The sequence below is a fragment of the Gordionus sp. m RMFG-2023 genome, chromosome 1, assembly GCF_954871325.1.
Source record: "Gordionus sp. m RMFG-2023 chromosome 1, tfGorSpeb1-WG-v2, whole genome shotgun sequence".
NCBI classification, from domain to species: domain Eukaryota; kingdom Metazoa; phylum Nematomorpha; class Gordioida; order Chordodea; family Parachordodidae; genus Gordionus; species Gordionus sp. m RMFG-2023.
This window is the reverse complement of record NC_088775.1, coordinates 61715469-61731719: the sequence shown is the minus strand read 5'-3', so window position 1 is coordinate 61731719 and position 16251 is coordinate 61715469. Positions and strand designations below refer to the sequence as shown.

The 16251-nt window shown below is 24.4% G+C and overlaps 1 protein-coding gene and 1 long non-coding RNA gene across 3 annotated transcripts in view; one reads left to right on the top strand and one right to left on the bottom strand.

Moving 5' to 3' along the window:
- Positions 1-222: 222 nt before the first annotated feature.
- On the bottom strand, positions 223-1185 carry LOC135922688 (uncharacterized). 2 transcript variants are annotated; one of them, XR_010571001.1, is made up of 4 exons: positions 1088-1185; positions 974-1043; positions 808-934; positions 223-765 (listed from the first exon to the last, which is right to left on the bottom strand). It is a non-coding gene; the product is annotated as an uncharacterized LOC135922688 (long non-coding RNA). The 2 variants fall into 2 exon arrangements; XR_010571000.1 differs by lacking the exon at positions 1088-1185 and having other exon boundaries at positions 974-1073.
- The window catches only part of LOC135922687 (uncharacterized), a 32316-nt gene continuing 17171 nt past the window's right edge, over positions 1107-16251 (top strand). Inside the window, exons 1-2 of the mRNA XM_065457119.1 lie at positions 1107-1515; positions 1559-1986. Of these exons, the coding sequence (XP_065313191.1) occupies positions 1471-1515; positions 1559-1986 (473 nt within the window). The 5' untranslated portion in view covers positions 1107-1470. The remainder of the gene's footprint in view (positions 1516-1558; positions 1987-16251) is intronic.

Here is a 16251-nt window from a genome sequence, read left to right as displayed (position 1 = left end):
AAGAAATTTATGAATAGTTATAAATATTCCATCAAGTTCCACTTTTCAGAAATGGTAATTTTTGACATGTATAAATTTTTTCAATCATTAAATTACTTATATAAGTAGGAATTGGTAAAACAATGTGTCAATATGATATAATTTCAAAAATACAAAAGGAATTATTTGTTGTTAACATACATCATCAAATTTCAGAGAAAATACTTATTAAACCTATCCAAATCTCTCTCCACTCAATTCATTAATTAAATTGTATACATAATTTTTTTTATTTTCTTACTTCTTAAAAAAATGAAGTTTAAATAACAAGCTTAGCTTTTTAAACATGCCTGCCCAAAAAAAGGCCCCTCTCATAATCATTTACCTTAAATTTTTCCCCAAGTCACTATATTGTCTCCACAAAGTATAAAGGATAGCTTAGATATCATATAAAAGATAATCTAATTAAAATTAATATCACTATGAGTGAAAAGAATTAATTTTATCAAAAATGTCTTGTGTATTTATAATTCATAATTCTATAACTAAAGACAATTAACTAATATATAAGTAATTCTTTAAAAGTTTTATTATATTATATACAATGTTATTTAGAACCTAGGGCAATTAATATGAATCTTGAGATAATTACATATAAATTATAAAATATTCGGGCATATATAACTGAAAAAATTAAGAACTACACAAATTAGTAAATATCTGAGATTATATCTGGTCGTAAAAAGGTTCAACCTGACAACCTCTAACCATATACATATATCCATCCTACTAAATAAATTAATATATTAATTTAATATTCATAATAACTCTTATTAAAAATGGTAAATCCACCCAAAAATCATGGTTTGGAAGAATTTCATAACCAGAGTGTCGCCTATAACATTTTCGATATAAAACTCCAACTAGAAAATATAAAGACAAAATAGCAAAAAGCCTAAATAAATTTTATTAATCGCATATCACATTATTTTACAAGAATAATAATATAGATCCAACTGATAACCTAGAAAAATTTACGATAAATGGAATCATCTGGTATTCATCTAAATTTCATAAATTCAGGTAAAGAAGTCATGTGATCAAATACCTTATGATTAAAGGTTTTTGTTACATTATATATTAATAAATCTTCTGCTACGATTATTTGAAGCTGGGACGGGTCCAGGATAATGTGTCCCACAATGATTACACTTTTCAATAATATTTATTTTACATAATAAAGAAAAAATATATGAATTCAGCCTAATTTAAAATAAGAATTTAATTGGATTGTCAGGTTAAATATAATGAGTAAAAAAAAATCTAATATATAATTGATAATAAATTCATTGAAGTTCAATAAAATTATTTTAAAAAAAACTCAAATAACCACTAATTAAATTCATTGAAGTTCAGAAAATAAATATCCATTATTAGCCAATCAGGAATTTATAAGAAGTGGCGATTGACGAGATATTCCTTAATAATATAATGGAAAATAATAGAACTTTTAGTATTATTAAATCTCCTAATGAGGTAATTATATATTTTTTATAAATAATAATTTACCAAAAAAAAGAAAATTGAATCTGTTATCAAACAAAATCATGTACAAGCAGAGTATGCAAATACCATTCTCATGCTAAATTCAAGTGCTAAAAATGATGAAATTTTAAACCCACTACTAAATCAAAATAATTTCAAGAGTAAAAACTTAGTAACCTCACTGCAAACATTTAGTTCTTATAATACTGATCCAAAGGCCACCATTTTATCATTTCATAAATCAGAAGAAGAATTTATTAATCCTTCTATTACTGCAAATACTAATAATTATGGTCTATTTACTAATAAAAATAATATGTATACACCAGGAAAATTTTTAAATTTTGCTAATCCTAATAGCAATCCTGGTAGCAATATGCTAGGCTCTAATTTCTTTCCAGGTACCCCTATAACTCCTGCAACCCCTTCAATCGAAAGTTCAGGAATTGTGCCCCAAATCCAGTATGTTTTATACAAATTTTGATAATATGGAAATTAAATGCTAGAATTAAAGATTATATTTTTCATTTCATAAAATAACATTATATAAATTTTATTTATTTGCTAAAACTTTACATTTTTAGCCAACATCTTGATGTAGAATTAAAATTTTTATTTTAATTCATCACGTTTGAAAATAAGTTTTTTTAGATTCATGTTAAATTTTTTGAGCTTGACAATAAATTTTAGTTCTTTTATTATTTTTTTTGGTAATTTTAAATTAAATACTTTTGAAAAAAATTTGATATATGATATGTTACTTTAACTATAATCTGAGATAAATCCAACTTTTTTTTACTATGGCTTAATATGATGATATATTTAAATTTTATCAATTATTTCAAAATACACCTTATGGAACATTTAATAATTTATTTACTACCACAGACATCCTGAGGAATCACATTTTAGATACCCAGGTAGAGCTAAAAATTAATAAACTTGGGACAGGTTAAGAATGAACCCGGATCAGGTTGTTTGTTATTGTGCCTTTTCAGGTCTCTGATATTTAATATATAAGGCTGGGCCATTTTCTCAGAGTCTATCTGGATTAGACTATAAAGACCTTTACATTTCGTATAACACCTAGATGATTCTAGGTGAAATCATCCATTTTTAAATAAAAATGTAGTATGGTACAGTTGGAATGATTAAATAAATTTTATTTAAACCAATTGTCCTTTATTTTAAATAATTATTAGATTTTTTAATTTTGATTCTTGTTTATGTAAAAATGTATAAAATAATCAAATATTATCAACATTAAAATTTAAAATAGTTAAACATATTTATAAGATTAAAATTTTATTTTATATTGTAATTTTTTGAGTCTTAAATGCTAATTTAACAATGGTTTAGGTATAACAGTGAAATAGATATTTAATATTATAAAATAAATGCATGTTGCCTCAGGAATTATTTTCCTCTAGGGTATATTTTTAAAAAATATTTTATTAATCGCTTAATCAAAAAAAATTGATTATTTTTATTTTCATAAAAAATTTGTGAATTTTGCCAACCCTATATCATATTTATAAATGGTGTTTAAATAGTTTAAACAGAACCAGATATTGGCCTTTGAGTCCAAAATTGTGACATCTATATATATCAAATATCAAAAAAATTGAAGATCAGTTAGATGGTAACAAATCAAAAATAATTTTAATATTTATACACTTTTATTCTAATGTTGATCAACATCATTGTTGTATTGATATAGGGTCATTGCGGGTCATTCCATGTCAAATCAATCACTTTTCGGCTGACCCCTTTCGATTTCGATGAAAAATCGTAGGCTGGTTATATATGTTCCCATTAGATTATAAACAACATTTTAGCCGATTAGCAACTATATTAGCGGAGATATTCGGGGTTAAAGGTCTAAAAAACGTCTTTTTTTGCTTTTTACTGATGTTAAATAACTAGTTTTTAATTTTAAACTAAATATGATCAAATATTGAATATAATATCAATAGCTAAGTTAATAATTGATGATTATGGCGAAAACATCAAAATTAATTTTTGATAAAATATGGGTCATCTTATGGTCAGTTGAAACTTGAAATGAATATTTCGAAATGTATATGATCTCCGATTTTTACTTTTTTTAAGAAATATTATCCGTTTACTATTTTTTTAATAATTTCTTCAACAATTCGCATGGCTGGATATTTATTTAAAAAAATATTGCAATTATTATACTTTTTAAAAAAATAGATGGCGCTATATATAATAGTTTTAATATGTTAAAATTTATTTTTTTTATTGATTAAAAATATTTTAATGTATATATATCATACTAAATCGATTACAATGTGCATTATATATATTATTTGTTATTCAGATTATAACTTTTTAAAATCTTCACAAATTTTGCCTAATTAAGATAGTTTATAAATTAATTAAATCTTACTTCATCTAAAGGAATACAAAGCCTGGCTAGCTTGTGAGATTCTTCAGCAGATAATATATATGTTCGACTGGTGGGAGTAGAAGGATTGACCAGCGAGAGAATATGAGATTTAGGCAACACTAAAATATTATCTTTCAGAGGAAATTTAAATGAGGCTGAAGGTCCACAAGGGTGTAAAAATCGGATTTACATTTGTATAACTTTTATCGATTATATATCCTAACCACCATATATCATCATATACACATGTTATATATCCATTAATATTTTAAAATATAATTTTCTCATTTAAAAACGGAACTTGTTTTATATTATATTTTTTGGAATTAGAATATATTTTGGTTTTTAGTTTATTTTGATCAATGAGAATAATCCCGTGAATTTTTTGGGTCCCATGTATGAGCAGTGCAGAATTAAATCTTTTATGAAGGGCTAATTCCTCTTCGATATATTCTTGATTGGATACATATTCAAATGGAATCCATTAATATTTTCTTTAGCATAATTATATAATTCTAATGAGGTTAGGATTTGATTTTTATTTGGCCATTGAAGACTAGCTCTGGCAACTAATCTTTTGACAGTTCCTCCGATACCGTCACTTGCATTTTTGCCGTGAGCAGTGGCAAAGAAATGCCATTCAGCAGGAATATTAAAATCGTATTTATGAAGGCATATGTTCAGAAAAATTTTGCGATTCTTATATTGAGATGCGGCTTCATCTGAAAAATATATTATTTTTTCTGGTTTAGAATTAAATTTGGATAAAATAACAAAATTTATATTTTTTAATTCTCCAAATTTATAATATGCTACAAATGGATGTATAGTGGCCTGCACGTTGTTCCAATGAAATCCCTGAACTTCATCTTGTAAAATGAAGGAATAATTCTCAGAATAATCTAGAATTGTTAAAAATTCCCCATCTTTTAAATTTTTCTACATTTGTCATTAATTTCACATTCTGATGAATGGCGCAGACACAAACAGTGTGTGTGCCACTAGCTCCAACTAAAATACAGTTTTTTGGTCTAAGTTCGGCAAATTTATAGAATCCAATTGATATATTTGGGTATTCTTCCTTAAACATCTTGAATATTTATTTACGCTTATTTAATATAAGTCTTTGGACTGATTCTTTCTCGCCTTTAACAGATATACAATCTTTTATTCCAGGCATGAGTCGGCTTATTTCATCAGAACTATAATTTTGTTTATTTTTATTGCTTAAAAAATTTTTCAAAATCTTCGAAATTTTCTTTATATCTGGTTATTTTAATAATTTAAGATAATTACAATTTCATAATATTCTTGATCTTGATGGGTATGACTTAGTCTGGGGGGGGGGGGGGGTAGGCCTGGTAATTAATGTGATTTTCGATTTTTCCCTTAATAATTTTTTTGCACTCCTTTAATCCTGCTTTTTTGTTCGTGTGCTAGTCGGATTTTTTAATTTACATTGAAATATTAAAAAAATTATTAAAATTTTTTATCCTGCGAAAATCTCAGGGGAATAAGGTTTACAAAATTATATAATCCAATTTTATGATATATTATACATTAAAATATTTTTAATCAATAAAAAAATGAATTTTAACATATTAAAACTATTATATATAGCGCCATCTATTTTTTCAAAGTATAAAAATCGCAATATTTTTTTAAATAAATATCCAGCCATCCTAATTGTTGAAGAAATTATTATAAAAATATTAAACGGATAATATTTCTTAAAAAAATTAAAAATCGGAGATCATATACATTTCGAAATATTAATTTCAAGTTTTCAACTGACCATAAGATGACCCATATTTTATCAATTATTAACTTAGCTATTGATATTAGATTCAATATTTGATCATATTTAGTTTAAAATTAAAAACTAGTTATTTAACATCAATAAAAAGCAAAAAAGTCTTTTTTGGACCTTTAGCCCCGATTATCTCCGCTAATATAGTTGCTAATGCGCTAAAATTTAGTTTATAATCTAATGGGAACATATATAACCAGTCTACAACTTTTTATCGAATATGAAAGGGGTCGGCCGAAAATCTTGATTTTCGTCAAATGAGCAAAAAAATCAAGATTTTCGGATAAACAAAATTTTAGCGCATTAGCAACTATATTAGCGGAGATAATCGGGGTTAAAGGTCCAAAAAACGCATTTTTTACCTTTTTACTGATGTTAAATAATTAGTTTTTAATTTAAAACTAATTATGATCAAATATTGAATCTAATATCAATAGCTAAGTTAATAATTGATAATTATGGCGAAAACATCAAAAAATTCCAGTTCTAAAAAGGATCTTGACTAATATAAAGAAAAATTAGATTTCATTTCTATAAATAACAACACACATACCAGATTAAATTCTGATAAACATTTTAAAATTTTTTTAACGAGAATCTGAATGAAGATTCTTGTGAAGGCGATCTAAAAAGTTATTTTTGAAAATAAAGACTATTCTTTATATATATATATAAATAAATTCCTCCAATTAAAATTTTTATTTATAAAAACCCTTCCATTCTTTGCACTAGTTGAACATGTGTTTAGCACATCTAAAGATGCACAAAGCGCTCTTGTTTATCTGATTAAAATTTTACAAATCAATTCTTATTAAAAAAATCATAAAACGATCTTATCTTATAATATATTATAATTTTATTATCTAGGGCAACGCTTTTTGAAAGGTAACGAGTTTCTTTTTTGAAGTAACGTTTACAGCACTAGTATTTGTATAATCAATACGAGATTAATAATAAAGCATTCTGCAAATTTTTTCTATTTTAGCAAATGGATCTGATGTTGCTTGAAACTTTACAAAGATAGATAAAATGTCAGTGTTTGGATACAGAATTCCCCCGTATTCCATTTCATTGGTTTTTAAATTTAAACGATATTTCGGGTTTAAAGGGTAGGATAAGAAGAGTGCAAGAGTTAAAGTTCAATTGTATAGTTTAGCAAAGGATTAAGCCTAAAACGAATAATTTGTTATTTGATATTCGATTCGATTCGTATTTTACGAATATGAATAACACAAGAATATGAATAATGAGGAAAATTATTCGTATTATTCGAAATTATTTATATATAAATATTCGTAATTATTCACAAATATTTTATTGCAAGTAAAATAAAAAGAAGTAATTAAATTTTCCTAGTGGATATCATTTCGTTTTATTTTATTTCCTATTATCAAATATCAAATCATAACAAGTTATATTTGCTGAAAAAGTTTAATGGAAGAAAAGGAAAAGCTTCAAAGTAAAATATAATTATTTTATTTTGATTGTTTCTCTTTAATCATTTTTGATGTTATGAACAAGTCAAAACATTTTTATAGAGTGTTCCTCTTTCCCATATTCTCGAGCTCCTGGCAGATAAATAACTAAATTTTTTTGACTAGTTCTTATTATTTGATTAGGAAAATCCTTTTCCCATTTAGTAACCTTATTTTTGGCAAATTTTAAAGACAATCTAATTCAGATAGTGCATTATAATATATTCATCCTCAATTACATTGTCATAATCACCTATAAAAATTATATAAATAATTAAATAAAGAAAATTTATGCTACTAAAGTATTTTTATATATTAAATAAAATCTATAATGAAATACTTTCTAAAATTTTGTTATATTTTATATGCAAATATTTAAAATGTAGATATTTTAAATAGATTATAATTTTAAAAATTTTATTTTGTCATAATCACCTTCACCTCTAACTAATAAAATGATATTAATAATAAAAATAAATACATGATTAAATAAAGGAAATTTATGCTACTAAATTATTTTTAATAAATAAAATCTATAATGAAATACTTTCTAAAATTTTGTTATATTTTATATGCAAATATTTAAAATGTAGATATTTTAAATAGATTATAATTTTAAAAATTTTATTTTGTCATAATCACCTTCATCTCTAATAAAATGATATTAATAATAAAAATAAATACATGATTAAATAAAGGAAATTTATGCTACTAAAGTATTTTTATATAATAAATAAAATCTATAATGAAATACTCTCTAAAATTTGTTATATATTATGCAAATATTTAAAATGTAGATATTTTATATAGATTATTTTAAAATTTTTATTGTATAAAAACTATTTAAAAAAATGTAATTTAACAATTACATAAAATATAAATTTAAAAAAATATAAAAATAATACACTGTACTTTGATTAAAATAGTATTTCCATAAATTTTAAGAATTAATACAAAAATTTTATAAATGTTATAACTAAGAATTTATTTTACAAAAATAAATATTATTTAAAACTAATATTATCATATTGCTATTTTTGATTTGAATTTATAAAGAAAGGTCTAATTATCTCTAAGGTTTTGCTAATTCATAATAGGAATAAAAATAGTAAATTAAAATAATTTTTTTTTTTAAAAAAAGACCCCCCCCCCATGCCTATGCCACTGTTTAATTAATTTACTGTTTTTATCTTTCAGCTTCTAATGTGTCATTAATCTGAAATTTCAGGAAGGATGGTAAACTTGGATTTTATATGATATAATGTTAAAATATATTCAAAGATCAATTAGAAAATCTTGATGGAAGAAGATGTGGTGAAGGACATAGTCAATCCTCAAATAGTTCAAGATCTACAATAATCTCTGATCAAACTGAACATTTTAATGCTAGGCGGAAAAATTCTTTAATATGGAATCATTATCTCCATGATGCTAAAAAAGAAACAGCTAAATGTAAAATATACAATGTGGAGATAATGTGCAAGAAAAAAACTACGTCAGCACTAATTAATCATAACAAGAGATTTCATCAAAAACAAAATAAAACTATTAGAAACTATTTAAATGATATACCCAAAACAAATGCTGATGATGTTAAGCATTATTTATTAAAATTTTTGCTAAAGTCAAATATACCTTTTAAATTCTCGCCACTCAGGAATTCAAGTCCTTCGTTAGAGCTTTAAATCCTGATATAAAAATATGCTCAATACCGTCAATTAAACTATATATGAATGAATATTTTAATAAAGAATTCAATAAAGTTAAAATAATTATAAATAATTTAAAATGCCATATTAACTTTACAACTGATATAATGGTCAAGCCCTACTAATGTACCATTTTTAGGGTTGACCTGCCATTTTATTGATGAAAAATGGGAGATGAAATCATTGTTATTGGATATAGTTCCATTTACTGATTCGCATTCTGGTGAAAATATTTATAGAAAGTTTTCTCAAATTATAAAAAATTATAATATCGACATAAGTAAGATAGCAATTACTTGCGATAATGCTCACTCTAATTCTACTTTCATAAAAATTCTTCGTATAAAACACCCAAATTGTGAAATTTTACATGTGCGATGTTTTGCACATGTACTCAATTTAGTAGTACAGGAAATACTTAAGAAAGTAGACAGGCAAGTATCAAAATTAAGAACAATCATAAAAATTATTCGCAATTCTTTTACAAAGACAAATATTATGCAAAATGTGTGCTCCTCCCTACTTCCCCCTATGAAATAACGTTATATGAAATCATTAGGTTTTATTTCGTTTATTTTCTATAAATTTTTATATTGTAATGGACAATTAGTTTAGAGAATCCTTAAAAGTATCATCTTTAAACATCTGTAAAAATTTTTTTGCAAAATATTTTATAAGCTTTAGAAAAATTTTCGGATAGACGAATAATAGTATTATTCGATTCGATTCGTTTTTTGTAGGCCTAAGGCACATGTATTATCTGCACTCTTGTATTTTTAAGTTTACACATTAATTTAGACTTATATTATTTTGCTCACAATAAAAGCTGAAACGCCCAGATTTTTTTTCCTTAATTTTTAAGAATTAAAAAAATACTATAACTTGGAATGGTATTTTTTTCCATTTCGCAATTGTTGGCTCAAGAATTAATTTGTGTCAAGCATCCTTGTAACGATTAATTATTCTAACTGTATTTTTACCACCTTACATGCTAATAAGAAAAATAAATAATAATCAAAACGAATAAGCGCTATTCGTATTCGTAAGAATAATAAAATCATTATTCGTTAGGATTCGAAAATTTTCTAAAGCTTATAAAATACTTTGCAAAAAATTTTTTACAGATGTTTAAAGATGACACTTTTAAGGATTCTCTAAACTAATTGTCCATTACAATATAAAAATTTATAGAAAATAAACGAAATAAAACCCAATGATTTCATATAACGTTAACCAAACAAATTGACCAAAATATCCGATTTTTAGAATTAGAATTGCTTATAAAAAAATATTTAAACTATTTCTTCAATCTAATATTAAAATTTTATTAAAATTTTCTAAAAATGTACAATAATCTCATTTTATAAAAATAGAAAATAATACACAAAAATATAAAATTATAGTAAATCCGAATTGGATAATATCCAATTTTTTAACCATAAAGTCTTTCTAATAGTTTCCTCCTTCAAGGACATTCTATTTTTCATTATCATATTTGTTCCTATTGAGAACAACCGCTCACATGAAGCCGAAGATCCCTGAATTGACAATATATCAGTTGCCATTTTCGACAACACAGGAAAACGATCCCCATGCAATCTCCACCATTCTAAAGGACTCTTATTTGAACTGATTCTTATTTCGTTAAGATATGTCTCCATCTCACATACTGATGCGATGTTATTTTGTTTAAAAATTCTATCCATGTTCGACTGTACTATTGGGTTAACTGATGTTGATGTTGATTTGATATTATATTTTATTTTGTAATCATTATATACATTTTTAAATTTATCTAATAGATTTGTCGTGTCTATGTTATATGTAGTTGGTAGTTGCTCAAAAAATTCCATTTTTAGTCTAGGATCCAGTATTGTTGATATTATAGTGTGAATATTTGTTAAGTTATAATAAGTTTCTATTTTCTCAATCGCACTGATAGAGTTTATAAAATCGAGATCAAATGAATTTAAATGTTCGATTAAAGAAACATAGAAAGGGATGACAAGATTTAGGGAAGGATATGTGTCACCACATATATCTTCGGTAAAATCAAAAAAAGTTTTTAATTTGTTTTGTATGTTTATTAAAGTAGTCCAATCATCCTGATAAAAAATAATAATTAGTAAATAAAATTAAATTACTTAGCTCAGTTTTCTTTCTTCGATATCAGATATATCATCATATATCTGAGTCACAACTTCATCAATAGCCCTTCTCATTTTAATAGCTCTTTCGACCATTAAATAAGAGCTATTCCATCTGATGGATGTGTCTAATTTTAATTTTAAATATTTCATAGGGGGAAGTAGGGAGGAGCACACATTTTGCATAATATTTGTCTTTGTAAAAGAATTGCGAATAATCTTTATGATTGTTCTTAATTTTGATACTTGCCTGTCTACTTTCTTAAGTATTTCCTGTACTACTAAATTGAGTACATGTGCAAAACATTGCACATGTAAAATTTCACAATTTGGGTGTTTTATACGAAGAATTTTTATGAAAGTAGAATTAGAGTGAGCATTATCGCAAGTAATTGCTATCTTACTTATGTCGATATTATAAATTTTTATAATTTGAGAAAACTATATAAATATTTTCACCAGAATGCGAATTAGTAAATGGAACTATATCCAATAACAATGATTTTATCTCCCATTTTTCATCAATAAAGTGGCAGGTCAACACTAAAAATGGTACATTAGTATGGCTTGACCACATATCAGTTGTAAAGTTAATTTGGCATTTTAAATTATTTTAACTTTATTGAATTCTTTATTAAAAATTTCATTCATATAGTTTAATTGACGGTATTGAGCATATTTCTATTTCAGGATTTAAAGATCTAACGAAGGACTTGAATTCCTGAGTGGCGAGAATTTTAAAAGGTATATTTGACTTTAGCAAAAATTTTAATAAATAATGCTTAACATCATCAGCATTTGTTTTGGGTATATCATTTAAATAGTTTCTAATAGTATTATTTTGTTTTTGATGAAATCTTTTGTTATGATTAATTAGTGCTAACGTAGTTTTTTTCTTGCACATTATCTCCATATTGCATATTTTACATTTAGCTGTTTCTTTTTTAGCATCATGGAGATAATGATTCCATATAAAAAAAAATTTCCGCCTAGCAATAAAAGGTTCATATTGATCAGAGATTGATGTAGATCTTGAACTATTTGAGGATTGATTATGTCCTTCACCGCATCTTCTTCCATCAAGATTTTCTAATTGATCTTTGAATATATTTCAACATATCATATAAAATCCAAGTTTACCATCCTTCCTGAAATTCCAGATTAATGACACATTAGAAGCTGAAAGAAAATAACAGTAAATTAATTAAACAGTGGCATAGGCATGGGGTGGAGGGTCTTTTTTTAAAATAAAATTATTTTAGTTTACTATTTTTATTCCTATTATGAATTAGCAAAACCTTAGAGAAAATTAGACCTTTCTTTATAAATTCAAATCAAAAATAGCAATATGATAATATTAGTTTTAAATAATATTTATTTTTGTAAAATAAATTCTTAGTTATAACATTTATATAATATTTGTATTAATTCTTAAAATTTATGGAAATACTATTTTAATCAAAGTACAGTGTATTATTTATATATTTTTTTAAATTTATATTTTATGTAATTGTTAAATTACATATTTTTAAATAGTTTTTATAGAATAAAAATTTTAAAATAATCTATATAAAATATCTACATTTTAAATATTTGCATAATATATAACAAATTTTAGAGAGTATTTCATTATAGATTTTATTTATTATATAAAAATACTTTAGTAGCATAAATTTCCTTTGTTTAATCATGTATTTATTTTTATTATTAATATCATTTTATTAAAGGTGAAGGCATTATCAAAATAAAATTTTTAAAATTATACTCTATATAAAATATCTACATTTTAAATATTTGCATATAAAATATAACAAAATTTTAGAAAATATTTCATTATAGATTTTATTTAATAAAAATAATTTAGTAGCATAAATTTCCTTTATTTAATAATGTATTGATTTTTATTATTAATATCATTTTATTAGAGGTGAAGGCATTATCAAAATAAAATTTTTAAAATTATAATCTATATAAAATATCTACATTTTAAATATTTGCATATAAAATATAACAAAATTTTAGAAAGTATTTCATTATAGATTTTATTAATTAAAAATACTTTAGTAGCATAAATTTCCTTTATTTAATCATGTATTTATTTTCATTATATTAATATCATTTTATTAGAGGTGAAGGTGGTTATGACAAAATAAAATTTTTAAAATTATAATCTATTTAAAATATTTACATTTTAAATATTTGCATATAAAATATAACAAAATTTTAGAAAGTATTTCATTATAGATTTTATTTAATATATAAAAATACTTTAGTAGCCTAAATTTCCTTTATTTAATTATTAATATAATTTTTAGAGGTGATTATGAGAATGTAATAGAGGATGAAGATATTATAATGCACTTGAATTAGATTGTCTTTAAAATTTGCCAAAAATAAGGTTACTAAATGGGAAAAGGATTTTCCAAATCAAATAATAAGAACTAGTCAAAAAAATTTAGTTATTATCTGCCAGGAGCTCGAGAATATGGCAAAGAGGCACACTCTATTAGTGTTCGAGTTCACCCGACTCTGACTCAGAGTCGTTAGTCGACTAACTGAAGTAGTGAACTCAAGTCGACTTAAGTCGTGAACTCAAGTCGACCCGAATCGTGAACTCAAGTCGACTTGAGTCGAGAATATGAGTTTTCCACTTGAGTCGTGAATTTAAGTCGACTAGAGGACGAATATTTCGAATAGGTATTGTACAATATTATTTTTATTACAATTAATTTGTGGTTTTCATGCAAAATTTTAAGCAAATTGAATTGATAAGAATTTAAAATCTTCTTTTTTAATTAATTTTTTTGTGAATTATTAATCTTTTAGTTGAAATCTTTTATGGGTTTATTTTTATCATTTTTGTAAAATTATCTATTTTTTTTAGTATATTAAAAGAACCAGTTTAAATAATTTATAAATATTTATATTAAATTTTTATGCTATTTTACATTATCGTCTTATAATATTTTAATGTGACAATTGTCATGATATTTTTTAACATTTTTGAAATTTTTGATACAAAAGGGTAAAAATATAATTATATTATAAATATGTTAAATTATAAATTCAATGATGATGTTTCTTTGTAAAAATGACAAATATCATAATCTGTATTTTAAAACATATTTTTTTATTTTTAACGCTAAAAGGTAAAAATATAGATTGTAAATATGTTAAATTAAAATTTCAGTGAAGATTTCCCCTAAATTAGTGACAATTGTTATAATCGTTATTTCTAAAGTTTTCAAATTTCTTGATGCAAATAAGTAAAAATATAGGCTGTAAATACGTTTAATTAAATTCAGTGAAGATGTACCATTGTGACAATGGTCATAATCGTTATTTTTAAAGTTTTTTGAATTTTTTTAAAGCAAATGGGTAAAAATATATATTGTAAACATGTTAAATTAAAATTTCAATGAAGATGTACCATAGAAAGTGACAATTGTCATAATCGTTATTTTTGAACTTTTTTTAAAAGTAAATAGGTAAAAATATATATTGTAAATATGTTAAATTAAAACTTCAGTGAAGATGTACCATAGAAAGTGACAATTGTCATAATCGTTATTTTTGAATTTTTTTAAAGTAAATCGGTAAAAAAATATATTGTAAAAATGTTAAATTAAAATTTCAGTGAAGATATACCATAGAAAAGTGACAATTGTCATAATAGTTATTTTTGAACTTTTTTAAAAGAAAACTGGTAAATATATATATTGTAAACATGTTAAATTAAAATTTTAGTGATGATACCACAGAAAAGTGACAGTTGTCATAATCGTTATTTTTGAACTTTTTTGTTAAAACGAGGTGACTTTTAGCCTACGCCCGTTTTTCTTATTAGGCGAGGAGGAGGGCATACTTTTTAATGACATAACCATTTAAATTTGAAAGTAAGGATGATTTGTAAATCTACACGTATAAATAAATATCTTGATTTGAAAACTATTTAAATAAAAAAAAGATTAAGTTTTGTTAATTGGTTAGTTGTGTAACCCCCAGACCCGTGGTTTGGGTCTAAAAATTGACTAAACCAGCTCTGATCACGAGCCTCTGGAAAAGACCGGGGTTCACACACTTAATCGCCACGCCTAAAAAATGCGAACATGTATTTTCTTTAAAAAATATTACAAAACGATACTGAATTTGTAATTTTTTATATAAAGTATTTAAGAATAAATGTGGGGGGGGGGGGGGGGGTTTAACTAAACCTTTTTTCGCAAAATCGATTTTCATAATTCTTTCTCAAAAAAATTGTTTCTCGCAATTGATCAGACGTATCATGTTTTCTTTAAAAGTCAAAACAAATCTTTTACACCTTTAATAATTTTTTTCAAAAAGGCAAAAACATAGTCATGGCACATTTCCCCTATAATGTCAAGTCAATATTATTTTTAATTTCATATAATATAATAAAATATCGAATCCAGGAAAAAAAACCCGAAAAAACTCGGAATAAAAACCTCCTGTTAGGACCTAATAATATCGGTATATTTTTATTTGGATTTAATAAAGTATACGCAAATTAGTATTTTAGAAAAAAATATTATAGAAATATAATTTAAAAATAAATTTTTTTAGGCCCCAATTCATTACTTAAAGATTACTCATATACCCTCCATAAAAAATGCTGATGTTCAAATTGGTACTGGGACAAAAAAAAATACCCCAGTAAAATAACCCATGTATTACTAATTTTCGTAAAAATTATTTGCTATAGTAATAAATACAATATCCATCCTTAATTACTATATTAAGTAGACTAAATTTGCAATAAGATCTGTTTATTTAATTGAAAAATCATTATGTATATACAAATTTAATAATTTAGAATAATAATTATATCGGTTGACATCAAATAAAGGTGAAAATCGCCCTCATAAAATCTTATCTGGAAGGCTTTGCACCCTATCACGGTATTCCTCGCAAAGTTTCTTTAATCGAATCTGGGTATTATAACTCTGCGATTTTGTTTTGGTGTTCAACTACCTACACGCCATCGTTCAAGTTTGGTTTCATCGGCAGCAACCTCGCATTTCATTTTATTAATCAATACCCAAATTGATGGGCGTTTATTCCCAACCAGATATGAAAAATGATGATCCCAACCTTCGCATCGATTATTTGTAGGTTTTTTATCAGATAGGGTGCTCTTATTCACGTTCCAAGT